Genomic DNA, 25,293 nt, shown 5'->3' on the forward strand with positions numbered 1-25,293 from the left:
TTTGTCAGTCGTTGCACTGATTATACTTTTAGCTAAAAAGCCAACAATGATGCTACTCACCGGGCTAACAGGAACGTTGCGAGCTCAGCATCAAACTGCATCTCTTTACTCTCAGGAGCTGTCTCCGGCGGTGGAAAACCACATCGAGAGTTACTCGTGTTGCTTCTTTTCTTCGCCGTTGAACGTGGTTTCTTGTCGGGAGCGGTCCTGCGGGATACAGATACATATCGCCATTTAGGAGGTTCAGCCATTCCTGTGTTTCTGTGATGCTAACTTCAAGTGCTGCCGGAAGTTGTTCTTCTTCGTGGGACTGAGGGAACACTTGACGCGCCACTGACTCACACAGCGTCTAGTGTCACAAAGTGGTATTACAACAGGGGACAGGTCAGGGAGATCATGACATCACTGCGTCTCCTTTAGACACTGCTGATAGTGTTGATTCATTTTTTGAACATTTTAAACTAAAGTCCTGGCCACATCTTATTAGGGCTGTGCGATACTGCAAAATTTGGTATCGATCCAATACCAAGTAAATACAGGGCCAGTATTGCCGATACCGATACTTTTTACTACTACCATGTACTTTTGTGTAGGGGGGAGCAATGTATCATAATTTATTAAGTGAATGCATCATCAATATGCAAATTTGAATGAAAACTTGAATTTTCATGATTATTTAATTATTTTGTAGGTTTTCCTTTAATTAATCATGTTTATGATGATAATAAAACACAGGACAAAGTTTTCAGGCAAATAAAAAGCCACAGGCAGTGAGTGAGTGTAGCAGTGGAGGCCGGGGAGCGGAGGAAAGGGGAAGGGCTAATTGAGCATGAGTGAAGAGAGAGAAGAGCAGTGTTGTACGGCCAGTCGGTCACTCTGTAAATGCCTGGAGTTCTACAGAAGATAAACTGAAACTTAAGAATCGATCTCATCAAACAAGTATCGATCAATACCCAATACCAACGTTAGTATCGATACTATCGATATTTAAATCGATCCGCTCACCCCTACATCTTATATTGCACCTTTATGTGGCGATGCGAGGGCTCAAAATATTATACTACACTTATGAAATTTGAAACAAAGAAACCAACAACGCCACCCTGGGAATTGCACCCAGGGAATTGTAAATAAATATAACTATGAAGGAAGGCACACAGGTAAGTAATACAAGGAAGGGCAGGAGACGTGGTTCACGGTAGCAAAAATAATTAACACGTTTATTGGAAGTTGGTCGCACAAGTTAAAAAGGGTAGTTCACGACAGAACTAATAATTAACCCCCTACTCCAGTAGCTGAGGCTTACCAACGGTGAAGGACAATGTGGGGGGAGGGAGTCCAAAACAAAGAAAAGGCACCCCACTCTCACGTGACACACACACACACACACACACACACACACACACACACACACACACGTGAAGTGCAAAACAACCAAATCCAGAATCACAGCACACGATGAGGAAGCACCACCCAGGACACCGCCACCACCGTCAGCTCGCAGCAACTATGGAGGGAAGGGAGAACACAATTAAACACAAGATACATAAACACAAATCCCTTATAAAAATGTAAACTAACAATTGTCCAAAAACAAACAATAATAACAGTCTAGGACTGAAACTCAATGAAACAAGAAAACAATTAGACCATTAGCTTAACGACAACTTAGCAAACAAACAAAGTAACCAATGGACACAATCATTCAATAAAAATAAACTAAATGATAAATGACCAACCAATTAACTCAAAACAATACATTCAAAGAAAACATAAAAATACCTGGTCCCATCTAACCCCTGCACACGCTCACACAGCCAGTCAGTGAATATGACCATTCATCCCTTCACAAACACAACCGCGCGCGCGCACACGCACACGCACACACACACACACACACACACACACACACACACACACACACCTGACGGAGCAGCTCTCGCTAAGCCCGCCGCCCAGAAGGGGAGCCGGACACCGGCGACCGGGGGGAGCGAGCAGCAACCTGCAGAAAACCGTCACCGTAGCAGCGGCAGCAAGCGAAGCAAAAAGCAAGCGAAGCAGAAAAGATGCACAACCGACAGTCTATTTAGCGGGGCAACAGAGCCATCCACAGCACCCAGCCACCACAAACTGCGGGTCGGCAAAGCAGTAGTGTTCCTGTACTTAATATCCACCGTTAGCCACAGGCCCCGAACAGCAGGAACCGTTCCGAGGAGGTTCGGCACCGCTCCGTATTTGACTGGAGCGTCTGTGGTGCGTTCGGGATCAGCTATAAAAAATGGACAGGTGAGGTGTTTAGCACCTTGGCTAACGGCTATAGTTGGAACTGAACATAATTGCTAAGGTGTCCATACCTTGTCCTCTTAATGGCTATGGCAAACAGGGAGAATCGCAACCATCCCCTTAACCACTGTTAAGCAATGTAAAAGAAAGCGCCTTTACTCATTGTGTTATGCACAGTACTTTTATTTTGAAAGATGTTTATTGTCCGATGTGTAGCTTACCCCGGGAAACGTTTTTGTTCACGCTTGTGTGTTCCAGCGGTCGGTTATGGAAAAATAAAGCAATGATGGAAGCTGTACTGAAGTGGAGTTTGAACGAAAATCCTTAACAGGTTATGGGCCAAGGCATCCTCGGACACCGCTAGCAGCTAATGAGAGCCGACTTGAAGATAAGTACCGGGCAAAGTTATGAGGAGTATCGCGACGCATGACGCGAACGCCAGGGCTAAGAGCTAAAACCTAGAAGGCTAGCAGAAGAAAAGACTGCCGCAAAATGACGAACAAAAGAGCGGCAGGGATGCTAATGCCGCAACTATTTTTTGACGGAACAGAAGATAAGTATGACCTTTGGGAAACGAGATTTCTTGGTCACCTACACAGCTTAAACCTGAAAGAGACTATTTTGCATGAGCCCAGGGATGATGATGAAGAGCAGTTAGCTCTAGACAGACGGAAGAATGCTGACTGCTATGTTGAACTGATAAGGCTGATAGATGATAAAAGCCTATCGCTAATCAGACATGACGCTGCCGATAATGGCAGGGAGGCACTGAAGATATTGAAAGAACATTATTCGGGAAAAAGCAAGCCAAGAATAATAAGTTTATACACATCGTTGACCAAGCTACGGATGGCAGACAACGAAAGTGTCACAGACTATATTATAAGAACGGAAAATATTATCACAGCTTTGAGAAATGCAGGTGAAACCATGAGTGATGGACTAATGATAGCCATGATACTTGGCGGGCTACCGGACATGTTCAAGCCCCTAGCTGACCATGTAACACAAAATGAAGACCAAGTTACATTCACAGACTTTAAAAGGAGGCTGAGAATCTATGAAGAAGCTGAAAAGATGGAAACAGCTGAATCAACGGACAATGTAATGAAAACACACATAAAGCATAACAAGCAAAATATGAATACACACTTTAATAACAAAAGACATGAAGATGTAAGTGTGACATGCTACAGGTGTGGAATAAAAGGGCACAAAGCAAGACAATGCACACGAAAAGTGTGGTGCAGTTACTGTAGAAGCAACACACAAAGAATCCTTGTGCAAGAAAAAGGGGGAACAAGATGGTGCCAGAAAAGTTGCAGAGAAAGAGCAAGAAGGTGATGACGACCATCTCTTCATGGCGAGGCATACAAAGACTGAGAGACCAGCAGATAATATAAAGCTGAAAGGCATCATGGTGGATGGAGGAGCAACCTCTCACATCGTGAACGATGTGAGCAAGTTTGTGAGCTTCGACGACACATTTAAGCCAGAGACCCACGCAGTCGAGCTGGCAGATGGGACCAAGTGCAACGGAATCGCTCAACGCAGAGGGACAGCTGTGATTCATCTCCTGGACAACACAGAGCACAGCTTCGGCAAGCACTCTACATGCCATCGTACCCCCAGGACATCTTCTCAGTGGCGAGAGCAGCAAATGGAGGAGCAACAGTCACCTTCAAGAAAGAGAACAGTCACATGATCACAAAAGATGGCAGCAGGTTTAACATTCATGAGTGGCAATTTGTATTATTTATCAACTGTTGAACATAATGTTGATAAATGTAAAGTATCCCACGACATACAAACCTGGCATGAGATTATGGGTCATTGCAACTATGAAGATGTACAAAAATTACAAGGTGTTGTAAAAGGCATGGTGATAAAGGGGAGTGTGGTCAGACCAACACAGATATGTGAAGTGTGTACAAAAGGAAAATTCACACAGAGTAGAAATAGAGAGCCAGACAGAAAAGCTAAAAAATCCTTACAGCTAATCCACACTGATCTAGCAGGTCCAATGCGAACCCCGAGCATAGAGGGACACAGATATGCTCAATCTTTTACAGATGACTACTCAGGTACCATGTTTGTGTACTTCCTTAAAGCCAAAAGTGATGCAGTTCATGCCACAGAAATATTCTTGGCAGACATAGCACCTTATGGTGAAGTCAAGTGCGTCCGTTCAGACAACGGCACTGAGTTTACAACTAAAGACTTCCAAGAACTGTTGACCAAGAATAGGATAAGGCATGAAAAATCTGCGCCCTATTCGCCACACCAAAATGGCACAGCAGAGAGAGGTTGGCGAACTCTCTATGACATGGGCAGGTGTTTACTCTTAGAGAGTAAATTACCAGATAAACTATGGAACTATGCTGTACAGACAGCTGCTTATGTAAGAAACAGGTGCTACAGCAGACGCACAAGAAAAATTCCATGAGATGTTTACAGGTGTGAAACCGGATGTTTCCAAACTGCAGAAGTTCGGGTCCATCCGTTTTGCCTACAAACAAGAGAAAGGGAAGTTAGATTCCAGGTGCCAGCAAGGTGTTTTTATAGGATATGATAAAAACAGCCCAGCTTATCTGGTGTACTATCAAGACACAGAAAAAGTCCAAAAGCACAGGTTAGTGAAATTCACAACCAAAACAGCAAATGAAAAGAGACACAAACATCAGAAGCACACATTGAGTATTGTGATGGAGGTGTACAGCCAAAAAGTCATGACGATGGAGAAATGGTTGATGAAAACAAAGATAATGCATCAAGTCATGATAATGATAGTGATGTTTCTGAGACTGCTCCAAAACAGACTGAAGTGCCTCAGCAAGAAGACGACGCTGAGAGAACAAGGAGGAACCCAAAGAGGGAAAGAAAGAAACCAACTTACGTACAGGACTTTGAAACGGAAGAAAAGGTAGACAAATTACAAACATGTATTGACTTCTGTTACAGAGCAGTGTGTGACATTCCTCAGACTTACCAGGATGCCATTGCTTCAACCAACTCAAGGCAGTGGATCAGCGCTATGAATGAGGAGATGCAGTCACTGGAGGAGAATGAAACATTCAGCCTCACCCATCTTCCACCAGGCAAACGAGCAGTGGGGGGCAAATGGGTGTATGCACTCAAGAGTGACACTGATGGATCAGAAAAGTACAAAGCAAGATGCGTAGCAAAAGGCTACAGTCAAAAACAAGGAACTGATTACAAAGAGACATTTTCACCCACTGCTGATATGACCAGTGTGAGGGTGATCATGCAGAAAGCAGCGCAGGAGAATCTGGTGCTGCATCAGATGGACGTTAAGACAGCATATTTACATGCACCTATTGACTTTGAACAACCAGAGGGTTATGAGACATGGTCAGACACAGGTGAAAAACAAGTGTGTAAACTGCATAAGTCTCTCTATGGTCTCAAGCAGTCCGGAAGAAACTGGAATGCTATGTTACATGCATGTTTGATCAGAAATGATTTCACACAGAACCCTGCTGATCATTGTGTGTATACAAAAGAAAAACATGATGAAAAGGTAATCCTCATTATATGGGTTGATGATCTGATAATAGCAGCTAGCAATGAAAGTGTATTAACAAATGTGAAAACAATGCTAACTGAAAAGTTCAAAATGAAAGATATGGGGAGACTCAGACATTTTCTGGGAATAGACTTTGAACAAACAGAGGGTCAAGTTGTTATGTCACAGAAAAGATATGTGAACAAAATACTGAAAAGATTTGAAATGGAAGACTGTAGGGCAAGAGAGACCCCATGTGAACCAAAACTTGACTACTCAGAAAATGCTGGAAAAATGACAAATTCAAGAAAGTACAGAGAGGCAGTGGGAAGTTTAATATATTTGTCCACATGCACTAGACCAGACATAGGTTTTGTGGTCAGTAAACTCACAGCATTTTGATGATCCAACTGAAGAACACTGGAGCACTGTAAAACATGTGTTTAGGTACCTTAAAGGTACAGCAGAACAAGGTCTATGCTTCAAAAGAAATGACACAAGTAAACTAGGTTTGAAAGTGTACAGTGATGCAGACTGGGCATCAGAGAGGGCAGACAGGCGTAGTATCTCAGGTTATTGTGTCAGTCTAAGTGAAGGAAGCTCTCTAATTTCATGGAAATCTAGACATCAACCAACGGTTGCACTTTCTACATGTGAAGCAGAATACATTGCCTTAGGATCAGCTATACAGGAATGTATATATTTGAGACAGCTACTAAAAGGAATGGACAAGTACCAGTATAGACAAACAAAAGTGTACGTAGACAACCAAGGTACTATTGCACTTGCCAAGAACCCTGTAAACGGGCAAAGATGTAAGCACATAGACATCAAGTATCACTTCATCAGGGAGGTGGTAAACAGTGGCAAGATACATCTGGAGTATTGTCCTACTGAGCAAATGCTTGCTGATGTAATGACAAAACCAGCTACTAAACTGAAAAGGTTTGTCAAAGACATGTTTGGTACATAAAATGTTATGTTCTCAGGAAAGCCATTAAGTTAAAGGCGAATGGGGGTGTTAAGCAATGTAAAAGAAAGCACCTTTACTCATTGTGTTATGCACAGTACTTTTATTTTGAAAGATGTTTATTGTCCGATCCCGGATATGACATGTGTAGCTTACCCCGGGAAAAGTTTTTGTTCACGCTTGTGTGTTCCAGCGGTCGGTTATGGAAAAATAAAGCAATGATGGAAGCTGTACTGAAGTGGAGTTTGAACGAGAATCCTTAACAACCACAATGGACCACTACGCACACAAAGTTAAACAGTTCAATGCAGAGGCTAATAACTAAAAGAAACAACCTGCAAACAATGCAGCCGTGCACCTACCCGTCTCGAGTGCAAAGGAGGAAGCGGAAGGCCGGGAAGCGGGAGGGCTTTCGAGCCAGGAAGTGAGAGGACGAGGGACACGGCCCCCTTTTATTCCCTCGCCCTCTGCATTGATAGGCTACGGCGCCAGGTAAAGTGCAGAGCGGCAGACTTGAATGCAATCAGCCCCAGCAGCTGCTACATTTACAGCACAACCACCAACGCTGACATTTAAAACTAAAGCTACATGTATTTTGCCAACACTTAAGTTAAAACTAAGACATTGAGCTTAACTGATATTGACACATTCCATGAATACAAAACATTTTGATTTGCTTTGACAGTATATAAATCTATGCTTGGAATATAAAATACAATCATGCTTTACCTTATACTTACATTCAATTTGTAACTTATGAACATTTGTATTTGCCCATTTTGCAGTCAGGCTAGTAGATGTTGCACTGGTCACATGAAGCATCAAGATATAACCCCTTTGTGGAACCACTTTCCTGGGAAAGAAAAACCTCAGACACTGTGAGACTCCCAGTACCAGGCAGTTGATTTCTGCAAACAAAGAAGACATAACAGCCCGGGAAATTTTACTCACCGAGTATTTCACTTACTGATCGTGGACTGCTCACAGAGCCAGGTTTCAGTTGCAGCCCTGTTGGTTTCTATATACAAAGAAATCACGGTGTATTGTCCCCCCAGTCACCATATGTTGGCAGTCTTTATGTTAGACACAGCTAAGGGAAAAGGGAAACAACATAAAACCAGGTGTTATTCTTAAATCAAATTTATTGCATAACCCGGATGCTAAATAAGGAAACAAAAATACAAACAAGGTGAGAGGATAACTAAAGCAGGGGAACAGAAGCCAACAAAGAGCCCAACTGTGCGATTCTAACCAACCTCAAAACACAAGCAGCACCCCTGTTCCTAATGTGTCCAACAGTCTTTTTCTAAGGGTGTGATGCACAATCAGAATTTTAAAACTAACCCAGTCCCCAACAATCACTACCAGCATCTCAAACCAAATCACAAATTACACACACGTTGACAAAGGCGGTAAAGAGGCGCGCTGCCTATCATGTCAGCCGCCACTAATGATGTGCTGGCCGGGTATTAAGCTCTTTTCCTCTGAATGCTTGAACGGCTACAGCTGTGGTGAGCACTCAGGATCATTGTCGCACCAATAGGAGAAACCGGCCGTGGAGTCGGAGGCTCCTCCTCTCTGCTTCGACCAATCCCGTCACGGAGTCCGCGCAGCCTGATTAGCATACAGACAAAACACACTGTAAGAAGCAGCTGACTGCGCTGCGCTCATTTGAACATATTTTTATGTCGTGCAGAAAGTTGAACAAGAAAGCGCTGAACTGATGACACAATTACGGACGATTGCCCCGGTAGAGCATAACATTAAAAGTATTCGAAAATTCCTGGAGAAATTTTGAATGCACCTGCTGCTTGGTGCGTGTACTTCACTCTTCACGTTTCAACCTTTACAAAGAACGTTACTTTCACTTTCATTCACGTCGTAGAGACTCATCCTGACACTGACCTCAGTCACTGCAGGTGTCCCTCAAAAAGCCTTTTGAAGCTGTCACAACTGGCCAGAATAACCTCACAGATTGTTTCAAACCCAGATTTGTCCCCACAACCATAGCAAGACATGTATGCACACATGTACATGTCCTAACAGAAGTTGATCTGCAATAAAGCTATACCACTATATCCCCATATAGACTAGAATAGCTTGTAAGAACCTTTATGATATACCTTACCTGTTACCTTTTTGAGACTTATTTTGAAAGCAATATGTGAGGCTACATGGGAAAGTGGTCTCAGACTTTTGGCCACCACTGTATATAAACTAACCCTATACTGAGAGGTGTTCCTAATTTTTTGTCCATCCCATTTATAGGAATTAGACTTGACAAACTATTAGGAACACGTCTCAGTACACTTAAACATTACCACAATTACAGCCTCCACACTGACCATTAAAATAAACCAACACTTTTCAAACAGATTCAGCAAATACTGAACATTACAATTCTCAAGAAGGAGGATTTACTGAAAGGCCTGTTCCATTATACTGCATTAGTTTCATCCAGGTTCACCTAATACATATATATGAATTCAAATTAAAAATCAAGGAGACTTACAAATGCTAAAACAAATCAGCCCTTTATTTAAAGTTTACCCAATATACAACAACGCTAAATAAAATGCATTCCTTTGAACAGAATGGTAATGGGGTTGAAATAAGTGACTGCAGATTGCCTTAAAAGGTCCACTGTGTAACTCTGTCCAACCTTTTTGCAAAGAGGGCCAGATTTGGCAAGGTGAAAATGTGTGGGGGCCGACCATTCAGCCTGACATTCTTTGAACCATTAACATTAAATACAAATGAACTATTATATGAAATTTTTTTTGCAAATGGCATACAAGTTTTTGCCAAAATCACTCTGCCTTTCATATTTGAAGACCACATAAAATGGGGAGAAAGTCTGTCAGGGAAAAAAAAACTTTTGGTAATATGAAACATATCTAGGTTAATTTGAAACATTACATATTATTCACTATTAAATGCTCACTGTAAACCTCTAAATTCAAAACAGTGGTCCGTGCATATTCAGAACTGCGGTTTTGATCATCACAAAAAAATCAATTCACTGAGATTTTAGAATTTATTCACCTCAGAGGAATAAACACATATCTTGCCTGCACTAATGTGAAGGGTGATACTGAGATCTCGACTGCAGTATGTAGGCCTAGTCCAGGTCTGGCTCAAAAACAGTGGTTTTGATGCGCAAGCTGTCACGCAGGTGAGAGTCACTTAGCCTCGTCCTCACGCAGCTCTTGTTGATGTTCATAACCGAGAATGTCTTCTCGCACAAGTATGTCGAGCCAAACGAGCTCAGCATTTTCTTAGCAAATGTTCGAATCTCTTGGACCCGGCCTTCATCCAGCTGGAGGTAGAAGTTGACAAGAGGGAGCTGTTGGTGCCGACTGCGTCGTAATTCAGCGAAAAAATACTCCAATTTCCACTTGTCCTGGAAGCGGCGGCCCTCGCTGTCAACTTTCTGTTTTTAGTTACAGTCGCCATTTCAGAAATGGGCTGAAAGGATCACACAAGGGTCACGGCGGCGAGAGTGCGGCCACAGGTCTACTGCCATCTTCTGGTGAAGTGTAAAACAGCTTTTATTGTACGCGTGTATTTTATACAGTGGTCAACAGAGCTGGCGGGCCACATATTATTGATTTTATGACAGAGGCTGCGGGCCGGTGAAAATTTGAACACGGGCCGCAATTGGCCCCCGGGCCGGACTTTGGACATGCCTCCTTTAAAGGTTTGCAAATGTTGATTTGACTACAAACATTGGAATCATTTGTGAACATCACCTTACAAGCTCAAGCTCAAGCTCATCATTTTGATCGTAATTTGAGCCTATATACATTTAATGCTTATTTATTCATTTTAAAAGTGCAACTTTCCCTGTGTGTGACACTAACAAGTATGGATTTTGACCTATCAGTGACACTGACAGAGTTTTGGACGGTTTTCTGCTCTGTATCAGTACACAGATGTTGACAAAACTTTTAACTTTTAACCTCAACAACAATCATTTGTTCATGGTTGTGATTCAGTCTTTTTTTAAGAAATGCAAATCTCTTCAACTCGAGCACAATTATTTTCACATGTAGAAACTTGAATTTCTCCTCAGTGTGTCTGTACATACTCTGCCGGTGGTGGGACTGCAAATGTCATAGTGTAAAAAATTCAAAGATTCATCCATCAGGCTACTGAAGTTATAGGCTATAGCTGAAGTTACTTTGAGCCACTAAATTATTGCAGTAACCCCATTATCTACAGTAGCTGTGTAGAGTACTCCCTAACAGATCTTATCCAGATTTTGAATTGGATATAAAGCTTAAGATGTTTAACACACATTTTGGTTTAAGAAATTACATTTTTATGGCCTCACAGCATCAGAGCCCCATTCATTGTTATAGAGAAAACTGGGATGACATTGTACATTTTAAGTTTCTCCCTTTGGTTTCCAACTTTAGAGGAGAGTGCTGAATGTTCACAAATATTCACCAAAATGTTCTGGGGCACAGGAATAATAAATGTGAATTCTTAAAAAGGGTTGGGTTCTCCTGTAAATGCACAACCCATGATTATAATATAGTGTTTTATCCTCAAAGCATCTGGTGCAGAAAAATAGATATTTATAGAAGCCCAATGGGAACTTTAAGATGATCAATTCCATGATAGTGTAATTTTTCATACGCGTGTTTCTAGGATTACACTGGACTTGACTCTATTAATATGAGCAAAGCAGGAGAAGCAGTCAGCAGGTTTCTTTTAAAGGTATTTAAGCTTTTTCTTGCAGTCGGTCAGGTGTGAGTGGTTAAACTGAGTGCTTATATTTTTACAAATGATTGAAAGTGTATACACAGGTCAAATTCGATCATATTATCTTGAATAAAGCAACAAACACTTCTAAATCAAAATCAGTACATCAATATTTTCTTACTCTAAATATATAACCATGTGAGAATAAACCAAGGGGATTAGATGTACTACTTAACAACAACAAAAAAACATGACTTGAGGAAATGTAATGAAATAAACTCACTCAACTCACTCAGAGGGAACCAGCTCAGCTGAAGGGCAAATAGAGAATGAGTTCAGGACACAGAAGGCACCTGTGTGAGCTGCCCAGTCAGCACACCTGTTCTCCTGCTGCTCTTTATCCCAGCAAAGTAAAGACAATTCAAAAGAAAATGCAGTAATCCCATTTGCATTTTCACATACTCATGTGGGCATTCTATGAATTAAAAATGAAAACCTACTGACAATTAATTTTCAAAAATTGAACCTGCTCTACAGTGACAGTATTCAAATACAATAAGCAAACAGCGCTCTGTGTGACATCACTCACTCTAGCTGTGAACATTCCACCACATACACACTAATGTAAAACTTCAGAAACGATCATGAAACTTGAACTGTGACTGTGTAAAAACTATGAATGTGGTTTCTATGGAGGTCGATTTTGTCTCAATGTTATTTGTCTGAACAGATTGACAATCTGTGAGTAAATGTGTAACTCAACAGTAAAACAAACTACACCAGTCATCTCTTTACAGGTTGGATGGGTATGAAATGTGGCCTACTTACAATGTTTCTTCATCATCAAAAGACAGGAGATGAAAATGTGTTGACAAGACAGGATTGAAGAAAAGAGGAGGAAAGGAGAGCAGATGTGGAGCAGATGTAAGAGAATAAGACATGCATTTAATATTTCTACATCTTCAGATCAGAAATATTAAAACTCTTTTCTTTATATATTCTTTGAGTGGAAGACATTTCCAGGAATGAATGAGTGGAGCTGAGAGAATGAAAGAAGAAAAAAACAGGAAGAAATGAGAAATGATCAGTAGATCAAAATTAAGTATCTATCTATCTATTGTTGTTTATCCTATGATGCTATTCCTTAAAGAATTTTAATATCATTGGAGTAAATGTTCTTCTGTTGGCCTCATATTCATTTCAGAGAAGTGAAGACATTTACTTGTCCTTGTTGTGGATCCATGACAGCTCAGTTAGCACAGCACATTTTATTATGGTCTGGATTAAAATGTAGATTTGTCATCCAAACTTTAAATCAGTGAACTTTACTCCTGCACAGTGTAACCAAAATAGGTATTGACATTAGTGATGCTGTTTATGTGGAATTCATTCCCAACCTATGTCATGTAAATTCAAATTAGTCACATCAGACAATCTTTAACTCTTTTTCTGTGATAGTAGTGAAAAATAGTCATTGTCAAAATCTGTTGTGTTGTGGTTTCAGAATGATGGAGACAGAGAACAATTAGATTCTAAATATGATGCAGGCTCTGGAGGATTTTTTTCCTGGGCAACTATTTTATTTACCTCAAATGATGTACAAATGGCTTAACACAGTAAATAATGCATATAGCTGCTGTCACTGGGGAAACAATTCCCCGGAGGAGCATGTCCCCTTGCCCTGGATGTAGGCTCAAATTGGAACTAAGCCCCGGATGTTTGCTATGTCTGACTCCGCCCCTGTTTCTATCCACAACTTGAAATGCTTGTTTAAAGCACTGAAGTCAGCCAAGTCCGCTGAGGCGCTGCAGAGCGACGGAGGACTGCACTAATGAACTGTTAGCTTGGAGACAGCGTTAGCGACCATTATGACACGAACGTTGCGGAGGCTGTGGGAGCTTCAGCTACAATGCTCTTCGATTATTGATGCCACGCGTATCTTAGGAAGGGAAATTCATATGCAGAAGCCCACTCAATACAAAGGCAAGGGAGAAATTGCCTTCCTATTGCACTTGTCAAGCGCTTGTTGACATTGACGTTAGCTTTGCTAGCTCAGGCTAGCATTCTGTAACCTTTACCTACCGCTTTGGTTTTTGTGTCTTGTGCTCTCTGTTGTGTACCGACACCACCATTGCGTCTATTATATCCAGTTGCAATGCATGAGTGAGTGAGGCTTATTTTCCTTAAAATATTTTCTAATGCATCTGTTACATGTCTGTTGTTTACATCAGCAACTCACGCGAGAACTTGTTTAAAGGCAAACGTAGTGACTAAAGTGGTTGCCATAGTTTCAAAGCATACTAAGTTTCTTGCTAATTTATTGATGAGAATATTTTTCTCCCACTGCATAGAATAACACGTCTGTAGTTGTTTACAGTGCTGCAAGTCATCGGGATTGTCTTAGTTTTTAAAATAAAAAGCAAGATAAACTATCCCTTTAAGATGACGTGTTTTTGAGGAGGAGCTAATTTGGCGCTACATCCAACGCGGGAAGTCGATTCGTTCAAATACAGAAGCGCCAAGAAACTGGGACAGAAGCTTGGGTTTTTGTAGACGTTGCATTAGTTAGCGCTAGTCCTGACTCCTGGTTAGTAATTAGGTAGTCTTTTCCATATAGATTATTCAGTGCACTTTCGGCTTTTAATTGTGAAAACTCTGCCAACATGCCCGCCCTAGAAGTAGCAGATGCTTCTGCAGTTTCTCCATCAAAGAAGGCAAGGATAGAAACAAAGCCTGCAGAGGAAAGACCTGTCCTCAGGTTTGCTAAACTCTCAGAGCATGCCACGACACCTACCAGAGGCTCGACTAAAGCTGCAGGATATGACCTCTACAGGTTGGTAATATTTTTGAATTAAAATTATATTTTTGCGCCATTTATGACTTAATGTGAGCAGCAGTCTGTACGTTTTGAATACTGTGACCACATTTTCTTTCAACTGAAGTTAAATGACTCGATATAAATTGTGTTTGTGATATTCAATTTTAAATTTAACCTAAACCTAATTTAACCTACCCCTTTTACCTTTACTGTTACTACAGATCTGTAATATACTTACTTCCTGTCGCTCAATATAGAAGCATAGTCAAATGAATATAACTCCATGAAAACCAGCCTTAATCCGCCTTAACCATAATTCTCTGAATTTGCACAGTGCATACGATTACACCATTGCTCCTATGGATAAGACCATTGTGAAGACAGACATCCAAATAGCAGTTCCACACGGCTGCTATGGGAGAGTGGGTGAGTGTTCAGAATTTGGCTGATGCAACCATGCAGCTCTAGAAATTCAGGTTTTTCCTTCCATGTCTGTAGACTATTGTTCAGGGCCTGGGAATTCAAGTTATGAGTTTCTGTTGGTGGATAATGTTTCATCAGTTGCAGAACAACAGGCTATAACTGTCTCTTGCCATTTTTTTTTTTTTACTTCTCAGCACCAAGATCTGGACTGGCAGCAAAACACTTCATTGATGTTGGCGGTGAGTTTTTACCTACAATGAGATTCCTTGTGAGCATGTATAGTTTTAACCCTTGTCATGTTAGTCATTTTATTTTTTACTAATATCTCTATGTTCTCCTCAGCTGGAGTTGTTGATGAAGACTATAGAGGAAATGTGGGAGTTGTGCTCTTCAACTTCAGCAAGGACAAATTTGATGGTGAGTGATTCAGCTGGAAAATGGCAAATTTCACAAAAAAGTCATGAGGGTACATGTAGCAGAATTAATTAGGTCATTGCATATCTGATACTAAAACTACATACATACTGAAACTCCCTAAGGTGTAAATTGTTCCCTACATTTAGAAAACATTAGTGGCTAAAGGTAGAATTTAAAAACAAAACAAAAACACGTTTGATCTTCACATTCCTCACGTTTCATTTCAATTCTAAACTGAGTGAGAATTAACAACGGTAACATTTTGCCATCCACACTCTTTTTGAGTTTTATGATTGTCATGAAACTATTTGTACAGATGCCTCATGTATAATTCATTATTTCACATCCTTCTCTTCCTCTTTGTCTTCTAGTGAAAAAGGGTGACCGAATTGCTCAGCTGGTGTGTGAGAGGATCTGCTACCCAGACCTGGTGGAGCAAGAGGTAAGAAACGCAATACATAGATACTTATCTGTCTCAAATACTTGTGTGGACACTGTCACATGCTCCAATGACTGCTTCTTTTTTTTTACTGCACTAGATGTTTATCTCAGGTATGTATGTCATCAGAGTTAATCTAATAAATCATTGTCTTGCTGTCTTTCAGACTCTAGATGAGACGGATCGTGGTGCTGGAGGCTTCGGATCAACCGGACGCAACTGAAACCTACAAATATGACACAAATATGATTGTGTGACTGTATATGTTGAAAATATATAGATTAGGTGCTAATAAAGTTCTCGTTTTTGTAAGTTGGGTCTGATAGCCTTACTGGAAGAATCACCCACATGTTTTCAGCAAATGCTTTGAGCTCTGTCTGAAGTTCCTGTCTGACCCTCCACAAATGAAGAAGAAAAATAAAATCTTCCAAATGTCCACATGGGGGCAGTGTAGGACAATAATTGCATATCTAAACATGCAAGCCTGGCTCCATAACCAATTCCATTAGTGTAATGTGAGCCTCGCCAGCTAATACATTCAGAGATCATGTTGCATTTTACTTGGGAACACATGACTGAAGAGGGATGTCCAAAATGAAGCTAACGGCCGCTTGTTGAACTTGCTGCAACAGTAATTCAATCCAGATAAAGGTGAAAGCACAGCAGTAAATACATATACACCAAAAAATATGTTTTTATTGTGAATTTACATCTAAACCCTCACTGATGTGAACAGAGAACACAGACTGGTGTCAGGCTGGTCCGTGGCAATGCAGCACTGATTGTACTTGTGAGAGAATGTGTGGCCACGAAGACCTCAGTGCATAATCATGAAGGCCCAGGTTTGGCATCATCAAATGTGTGTCGTGTGTGCAGGTGTGTGTATGTATACACAGTTTACAAAGGAAGTAGTTGGTCATTATAAGCACCATTACAAACCCCTCTATTCCAGGGGCTTCCTCTAGTTTACAAATGCTTCATAGATTAAAAGTGGCATTGATTATTACAGTATAAACACAATTTACATGTAGTATAGAGGAGAGCAGACAGGCTATGAAGCTAGCTGTTTACGGATGCAAAGACATGAAATCTTCGGAATGGCCGATGGGATTGTATCTTGGTGACTACTGAGTTTTGTATAGTAGTACAGTGCATTCAGAAGTCTATGTGGGTGTGTTGCTAGCACCAGTAAATATGAATTATTCTAGTCAGTAGGAAAGATGGAAAAGCATAGTTTAAATATGCAGTAGGAGTCATTCAAGCTCAGACATGGCTACAGCTCAATAGTCCATAGTGGGTTCCTTTCCTCTCCTAACTATTCTCATAATCTTTTTTTTTTTTTTTCATCTTCACTCCATTAAATTAATATCTGGGGAAGGAGAAAAGTGTTAACTTCCATGTATCCAGGTTTGTTCAGTCATTTACCTGAGGGGAGGAAATGAATTTATTTCAGACTATTGGGATTCACCCTTTTCTTCCACCTAAGCTGAGTTGTAAAAAACTCAGCCTTTAGAGCTTTCTGCAGTCCACATGCCCTTCAAAATGGCACCTGATTCCACATATCATTATAGAACAATAAACCCTACAATTAAAAACCATTCACACTCTCAATAGTGCTTTACACATAGCTGACGCTGTGTGTCGGGGCAATATGTTCTTCATTTAACTGAACTCTTTCATAATGCTTCATTCAGCTGGTATTTTCCACAGAAACTGTATGTATGATATGTAGAATCATCTTTGGCAATCAAATGACACAGTCCCTACCCCCCCCACCCCCTTCTTGTCTCTTTGGTGGCGAGCCCTTCTCCATGTTGGAGCAAGTAGAAGTTGCCCCTAACCACTGACCCAGAGTCAGAGATGTTTGGCCTTTGTGGGGAGTGTGAGCCTGACACTGGATTAGCAGCTGCTGGCAACATCTGCCTGTCTCAGTCTTGTGATGGTTAATGGAGGATGATCTGCACCCTCATCTTCAGTATGTCTCCCAGCTGTCCTGTGAGGTAGTCTTTATCGTGCCAGTCCTCCAGCTCAGCCAGCTCCTTCTTCTTGTAGAGGGGCAGACTGCTGATCTGAAGGTAGTACGCCCCAGGGGGGAGGGCCTTCTTCTTGCTCAGGTGCAGGTAGCTGACACCCTCTCTCTGGTTGATCTTGAAGTAGCCTTCTTCGTTTCCATAATCGATGCTGTAGCGCACATGGTCGCTGAGGGCGGATAAGGCCGGGGTAAACTCAAGGATGTGGTCACGGTTGCTCAAGTCGCTGATGTTCAGGTGGAGCTGCAGGGTGTCCTCAATGTCCACACTGGCCAGACTTACCTCCTCCTTCTCAGTCAGCTACAGAGAGAAAACATGGTCCAACTGAACTTAGTGAATGGAAGATATCTGACCAACAGTAAAGTGTATTTTCTGATAGTCAAGAGAGACAAAAGGCAGAGGTGTGATAGAGAGAAATGAAACAGAAGGTTTCTAACATTTTAATATTGTTTATTTGTTCAGTTAACTGTAGAGGTTAGCTAACCCTAACCCAATTATGCTTTTGGTAAATTTAAATTATATTTTGTTCACCTAAAAGCAGTAAAACTTAAGTTAAGTCCCGTCGAGTTCTCCCAAAACTACAGACAGTAATGCACAAAGACAGACAGATTACCTGTATGTCTTCCAGAGGATCCTCTTGTGTTGAGTTGGTGCTGCGACGTTTGCGTCCCTTCTTCGGATAGCCATTGATCTTACATTCATAGCAGGCCTCAGGAGACAGAGAATTATCATCCACCTCACCTCCCTGTCCACCACTAGTAAAGCCCAGACCTGTCACACAGTGCCTGAAACAAAGACAAAGCCATCAGTGGACAAGAAACATCTACAGACAGCTTTCCCACATAGTCAGTCACTAACGCACCCTTGTCCTGCACGGAAGTATCCAGGTGGACATCCACAGAGATAGCCCCCATCCGTGTTGGAACAGCCGAACTTGCAAGGATTCTGGCTGGTGGAACACTCATTGATGTCTGAGCAGCCTCCGCTGGTCTGCTCATAGTTGAAGCCAGTGGGGCAGAGACAGCGGAAGCTCCCCAGGGTGTTGTGGCACGACGCTCCCCCGCAGATCTGGCTGTTCAAACACTCGTTCTCATCTGGGTCACCGGAAGGTCACAGGAAGTAAACAAACAAGAGGTCATTCCAGTTAAAGGACACAAACAATACTGGGGAAGTCTGCCATGGTGTTGCAAACTAAAAATACAGGTTTAATTAACAAGCTTGTTATTTTGGGGCATACAGAGAGTCACACAATTACTTTGCAAATGTCTGCGCTATTTCTAATTATTTTAGGTACTTTCAGATTTTGGCATTGCACCACCCTCCTCTTTTCATTTGGTTTTTGGCCCTACTTCCATAGGTCACTTTGTCCTTTTAGAGTTAGATATATTCAGGGTCTCTCTTGTCACATTCATAGTTTGTATTTTGTTTGTTTTTATTAATTAAGTGTGTATATATACAGTATAATTAACTAAGTGTAGCCGTTTTAGGTTTGTAAGTAGGATACTGTGCATTTAGTTTCAACACAACATTTCCTTTTCTCATGACCTTACCACAGTAAGGGAAGGGTTGAAATTCCAGAGAAGAGGAAAAACATTTTGGACATATTTATATTTTAAGAGTGGCAGGAAAGAGGTGAAGGACAGATAAGTTGTTTTAAAAAGGTTCCAGGTCGGACTCCAGCCCAGAACATCAAGGCTGGATTGTACATACTTTGGCAACCAAGTCATCAAGATGCCCCAAAAGGAAATCATTTTTATATTTGCTGATAAAAAAGAACAGCAGTTTTACTCACCCACACACTGGTTCCATTGGTAGTGCTGCAGGTAGCCTTGTGGACAGCTGCACCTGTATCCACCCACTAAGTTCTGACAGCCATGCTGACACCTGTGGTTACCATCACACTCATCCATATCTGTCCGAGACAAACAAACAAAAGCTACTGTGAGAGTCTGTTTTCTGTAATGAATCAGCTGATTGTGAGGTCAGTATCAGTTGTTTTCGGACCTTCACAGGTTTGTCCATTGGGATCTAATGAGAATCCTCTCTGGCAATCACAATTGAAGCTCCCTGGAGTGTTCTGGCAGACACCATTGGAGCCGCACAGATTGGGGTCTGTTGCACATTCATTGTTGTCTACACAGAGAGGAGAAAAGGTTCAGACAAGGGTAAAACCAGAAACATGATATTAGGGCTGATTACGACCCCGATTTGGATTTGCTGAGTCATTTTCAAATTTGCGGAGAGTGTCGACACGGGTCTCGGAAAATAGGGCAGGTCACCATGCACTGTTGGTACAAATAATCTCACAGTCTTCAGGCACTGGAGAATAAAATCTCTCACCTACTGATTCAATCTCAAACCAGAGGAGGTAATCATAAACATGAGTGAGTGTGAAAGCTCATTCTTGACCTTGTGAATAATAGTCTGACAAAATCACCTAAACTCAACACCCACTTGCTTGCTTTTCCTGGAAAAAGGTTTAAGTGAGCCTTGAGTTTGGATTATTTATCAACCAACACGAACATGTTTGACTGTTGTGATTGGAATTGATGCAAATCTGAACACGATCACGTACTTTATGCTCTTTAGGGACAAAGATCAAAGCGGAGAAAGATATAATCTCTAAATGTCAGTTATTAAATGTGTGATCCTGGATTTTCACTGTCATCTGAGTCTTCCAGCACGCCTTCCCAGTTTTAGATCTCCATTTGGTCAAACTGTCAACATGTGGGACATAGTGCACAAAACCATAGAAGGAGTGTCTACTTTCCCTAAGCACTACCTGGCAATCCAAACATGGATTCCAAACACTTTTTTGCTTTAAAGGAAGGAATCGTTATCAGTGTGACTGAAAACAGAAAAGTAAAACATTATTATACTGGAAAAGGACACATACTTTTCAGCAGCAGCTTGAAAGAGCAGATGCATCGAAAGGAATGAGGTCTTACATACAGTATTTACAATATGCCTCCCTCAATAACAATATTTTTGGGCAGTAGTTACTGAGGAATGATAAGTGTTGTGTGTCACACCCATGTTTCTTCAACCTCCTAACTCTTGAACACATCCACACCTACTGTATGTCATTTGCCTGGAGCTACTCCTATAGTCAAAACTGAGGGTTCCCTGCCTCTGATTTGATGTGAGCTCATGGGAGCTGCTTTATGGTCTGGAAAAAAAAAAAAAAAGCTTGTGGTAGTCACAGCGATCCACTGCAATGTTCCATAACAAAGCATTGCTAAGCTGCCATGACTACAAACCAGTCCAGCCTAATAAGATCAGTGTGATATCAGCCGGAGTCCATTAAATCTGAATAAGAGTTAGTAAAGGTTAGACAAGAGGGTGCTTCAGGGGTCTTTTATGAGCTGGGCTGGAAGATACTGTAAGAAATGACACAGTGAAAGAACAAACTGTGTACGAATTGGTCATGTAGTGCACCTCTTTTGAGAACATACAGATCATTGTACAAAAAGCATTTCTAATTGCAAAATATTTGGGTGTGCAGCGTATCTGTAATCTGCATGTGTGTATTTACCAATGCAGGCAGTGTGATGCTGGGTGAAGCCAGGAGGACACTTGCAGGTGAACCCGCCGATGGTGTTAACACATAAGAACTGACAGTTGTGCTGCTTGGTCGAACACTCATCCAGATCTGGAAAAGAGGAGAGGTTGTACAGCTAAAATACACATTTGTTTGTTGGTTTCTACAGTGCACTTCAGATTCTCTGGTCGGAGCTGTGTCAGACGTACTTCTGTATGGGGACTGCTCTTTTCTGAGTCAAATTCCAGTCCTTCTACAGTCACTGACCTACAAATGAACTGCAAATGAACCAGACACCGGAAACACGGAGGGGTACTGGAGAGGGGGAAACTACAGCTTTGGTAAATAAAGATAAAAGAGACCCTAAAAAACTCAACACCACGACTACACTTGTTTAGACTTACAAACAAGTCTGATGAGTGGAGACACAGACAGATGCGGTGTGTTGCAGGGTACACGTTCATGAACAAACGTGCGCACGTGCACACACCATTTCAAATGAAGCGTCTCGGGACAATGAGCAGAACACTGGCAAAGGGCCCGGCCCACTCAGCACTACTGTAGCTCTAAACTGGAAACTAAGTCAAGCAAGAAGAGCACGCCACTGAACTCAACTGATCTGAGCAGCACAACATTTAGAGGTTGTGTTTTTCAGTGTTTTGTGCATGTCACCTTTGCAGCTCTTCCCATCCTCCTGTAGGATGTATCCGCGGGGGCAGGAACAGAGGTAGCCTCCCTCTGTGTTCTTACAGATGAAGTTACAAGGCTTTGGTGCCTGGATGCACTCATCCACATCTACAGAGAGACAGAGAGGGAAAGGGTGAGGGTGAGACAGTAAGAGTGAGAGACAGAGAGGAGACAGTTTGATCCTGTAGCCAGAAATTCCATAAGGGGAGATGATGAGACACACAGACTCGGGCTGCATTTTTCAGAGGAGTGTGTGGGCAGTCCACCCACGTAGTTTCAGCTCTTTACTAGACAGCAGGAATGAGAATGGGAGGTAGGCATGGTAGGAAAAGAGTCCATAAAGTGTAAGTGCTGGAGGTGAAATTAAGCCTTACCCACACACAGTGTGCCGCTGATATCAGTAGTGTAGCCAGGTTTGCAGGTGCAGCTATAGGAGCCCAATGCGTTGATACACTGACCATTCTTGCACAAGTTCCCCATGACACGACACTCATCAATATCTGGGCAGGAACAAGAAAAGTCAGCTCCAGATACATTTTACACATTCTTGGGGAAATACTGATCTATGCATTTAGCCGTGCGTCGCTGTTGTGTCAAGTATAAAAGCAAATGATTGTATCACCAAACAACAACAATCTGTTAATTTGACACCCACATGTTAATTGAAAAAAAAAAAAATCATAAAAGTGGTTTCATGTGCATATTACTGCTGACAAATTTACAAAGCATAACAATTGATGTCCTCGTTTTCAGGCAGCAGTTTGAATCATTTCAGGACACACAGATCATTCACCTGCAGAGATCCCAAACTTGTTGAGATAGTCCATCACCTTGAACTTTTGTTTGCTTTATTTTTATCGAGGTAAGGTAAAGGTAACAGAATTGTGAGCAGGGACCATATTGAAAACACTGCCTATTGTTCTATTCTGAGTTTGATCCGCTGATATCTAAAGCTAACAAATGCAAAGCTGTTGTGAGGGCGAGCTTTAAATCTTGGATGCTGTAGCCTTCATGAAAACAGAGAGGTTTTCAAAATTAATTCAGCTTGCCACTGAAAGTTATTGAAATGAGTAGAAATCAGTGGCTGCCCGGCAGGCTGAAGGAAATCTAACAGCTAAACATGTTCATGGCTCAACAGTGTAAAACTATAAATATGGACATTTTAATAATTCTAGCAATTTAATATATAGTTTTGAAAACCGATCTCATGTTCGCTCTATAAATGAAATTTAAAAAAAATGTATCCCTAATCACTGTTAGAGAAAGATCCACACTCATTAACTGTAGAAAATTTCCTCTTGATTGATGGTCAGTTTTTCAGTGACAGTCAATTCAAACTCAAGTCTCCTCAGCAGTAAGATACCTCTGCCATCGGTGGTGTATCCAGGTCCCAGAGGACACATCCTCTTGTACTGGGTGGTCCCAGGAAGGGGGCAGAGCTCACAGTTGGTGCCCCAGCCTCTTCCTCCATCACAGCAACACTCTGACTTGGTCACCATGTTCCTGTTACTGGAAGTCATCTGACACAGAGTGGTCAGAACTTCAGTGAAACAGAAGCCTTCACGGTTATCTGGAGGTGGGAGAGACAGGGAGAGGAACGTGAGCGCGAAAAAAAAAAAAAAAAAAAGATGTGAAAGCAGACCAAACCACCCAGACAGGACCCTGCCTCAGAGAACCAGACGTAAATAGATAACCCACACTTCTCTATCACAACTGTCTGTAAGGAGGAAGATAGCTATAGAACCACAGAGCTTACAAAGTGTCCCTGGAGATCTTCTCACCGAGTTCAGCACATCGCATCTATCCAGAAGTATATATTTAGATTAGGGAGGAAGGCTTTGAAAGGATTTCCTTGCCCCTATCTCGACAGTCACAGACACATGGTTTTTAACGAGACTGTCATGGAACGGTTAAATTCCCACTGAGATTAAAATTACTTTTTCACGCGGTTAGCCAAGATTCAACTGCATAAAACATTTCGTTCAAACACAATGGCCATAAAATCTGTAATTTTTTATCTTCCTGGAAAAAATGTTCCTGGCTATGTTCAACTCTAAACTACTAATTTCTTCAAACATTTTCAAACTGCAAAGTAATATGAGTGATTGTATGAGAAGGAGAGGTATAGGCTGGAACTAGGTGAATTCATTTAACAATTTGTGTCATTAACAAACATCTTTCGTTACTTTTGGACTCCAGAACCATCCATCCCAGTATTACAGTATATCTCATTCCAACATCCAGTGTCAGCCCCTAAATAAAGTTGTTCTCTTATGATTTTAACTTCACACTCTAATTTTCTAGAGGCTGATTCTATACAACAAGTTCCTTCTGAACAAATTAAAGAACAGTTAGGACACAACAGATCCCGATGAAGACCAACACCGAACTCAAACAAGAAATGTTAGAGCACAGTGGGAAAAAAAACCTACAGGAAGACAAAGATATATTGATTATAAGAATGTACATACCAATACATTCAGTCTGTGTGGGGTTAGCGATGAATCCTTGGTCACATCTGCAGCGGTAGCTTCCTACTGTGTTCTCACAACGGCCGTTCCTACAGATACCTGGTTTGGCTGTACACTCATTCAGATCTAACACACACACACACACACACACGCACATGGTGTAAAGATCAAATGGAAATATTTGTTGCACAGGACTTGATGAGATGAAGTTCAACCAGGAGGTTTACAAAGGCAGGATTTTAAAAATCCCCACTTAGCTTTGTGCACTGTTGCACAAAAGTGAATGAGCATCAAAATAGATTTATTTTATGCAAAGTGAAGCCAAGATTTGGCGCCATAAACTAGAAGGATGGTTTATGCTTTTACACTGTAGGACACTATGATAATCTTACCCATGCAGCCATCTCCGCTGGGCTGGCGCATGTATCCAGGGGAACAAATGCACATGTATGTACCAATCAGGTTCTTGCAGGTCATGCCCCTGCTGGCACAGTCATCTATACCATCTTCACACTCGTTCTGGTCTGGAAGAGAAACAGCATACTGTCAGAGTGAGAGGACGCACAAGTGGGAAGAAACCTATGTGTATGTGTGCATGTGCAGCAGTTACACCGGTGATGTAACACAGACACTCATACACACTGCAGCACTCCAGCACTCCAGAGTTTAATCTAACCACCCAATCCGACACTGAGCTCCGTAGTGCTAACAGGCATGAGGTGGGAGAGTTGGTGGTCTGTTTGGAGCTTTAACGTAAACAGTGACGCTATAGACACTGACAAGTTCCTCCTGTCTCAGCGCCTCCTGCCAAATACAACCGTTGCTATGGTGCCCAACCTATCTGAGAGTGCGGAGGTGTAAATAGTGACTCGGCCAGTTACAGTTTCCAGAGAGTGTTTTAAGTTTGTCAGAGAAAGAGAACCCTTGAAGATGTCAGAGAGATAGTGTGTTATGCAACTTTGTGGATGGGGCCAGAAT

At 41.7% G+C, this 25,293-nt stretch overlaps 2 protein-coding genes across 2 annotated transcripts in view; one reads left to right on the forward strand and one right to left on the reverse strand.

The window, feature by feature from the left end:
* Nucleotides 1-13,269: 13,269 nt before the first annotated feature.
* Nucleotides 13,270-15,898, forward strand: dut (deoxyuridine triphosphatase). Its single transcript, XM_056399101.1, has 7 exons — nt 13,270-13,472; nt 14,166-14,322; nt 14,642-14,733; nt 14,925-14,969; nt 15,073-15,147; nt 15,519-15,589; nt 15,753-15,898. The coding sequence occupies exons 1-7, from the start codon at nt 13,358-13,360 to the stop codon at nt 15,807-15,809; spliced, it is 612 nt and encodes a 203-aa protein (XP_056255076.1). The 5' UTR covers nt 13,270-13,357; the 3' UTR covers nt 15,810-15,898.
* A 358-nt stretch (nt 15,899-16,256) lies between these two features.
* The window catches only part of fbn1 (fibrillin 1), a 61,115-nt gene continuing 52,078 nt past the window's right edge, over nt 16,257-25,293 (reverse strand). The window contains exons 56-66 of the mRNA XM_056398973.1: nt 24,708-24,839; nt 24,316-24,441; nt 23,208-23,414; nt 22,219-22,344; nt 21,830-21,952; nt 21,152-21,268; nt 19,621-19,749; nt 19,409-19,528; nt 18,479-18,710; nt 18,230-18,401; nt 16,257-17,916 (exon numbers count right to left, since the gene is read on the reverse strand). Of these exons, the coding sequence (XP_056254948.1) occupies nt 17,530-17,916; nt 18,230-18,401; nt 18,479-18,710; nt 19,409-19,528; nt 19,621-19,749; nt 21,152-21,268; nt 21,830-21,952; nt 22,219-22,344; nt 23,208-23,414; nt 24,316-24,441; nt 24,708-24,839 (1,871 nt within the window). The 3' untranslated portion in view covers nt 16,257-17,529. The remainder of the gene's footprint in view (nt 17,917-18,229; nt 18,402-18,478; nt 18,711-19,408; nt 19,529-19,620; nt 19,750-21,151; nt 21,269-21,829; nt 21,953-22,218; nt 22,345-23,207; nt 23,415-24,315; nt 24,442-24,707; nt 24,840-25,293) is intronic.

The sequence above is a fragment of the Seriola aureovittata genome, chromosome 1, assembly GCF_021018895.1.
Source record: "Seriola aureovittata isolate HTS-2021-v1 ecotype China chromosome 1, ASM2101889v1, whole genome shotgun sequence".
NCBI classification, from domain to species: Eukaryota; Metazoa; Chordata; class Actinopteri; order Carangiformes; family Carangidae; genus Seriola; species Seriola aureovittata.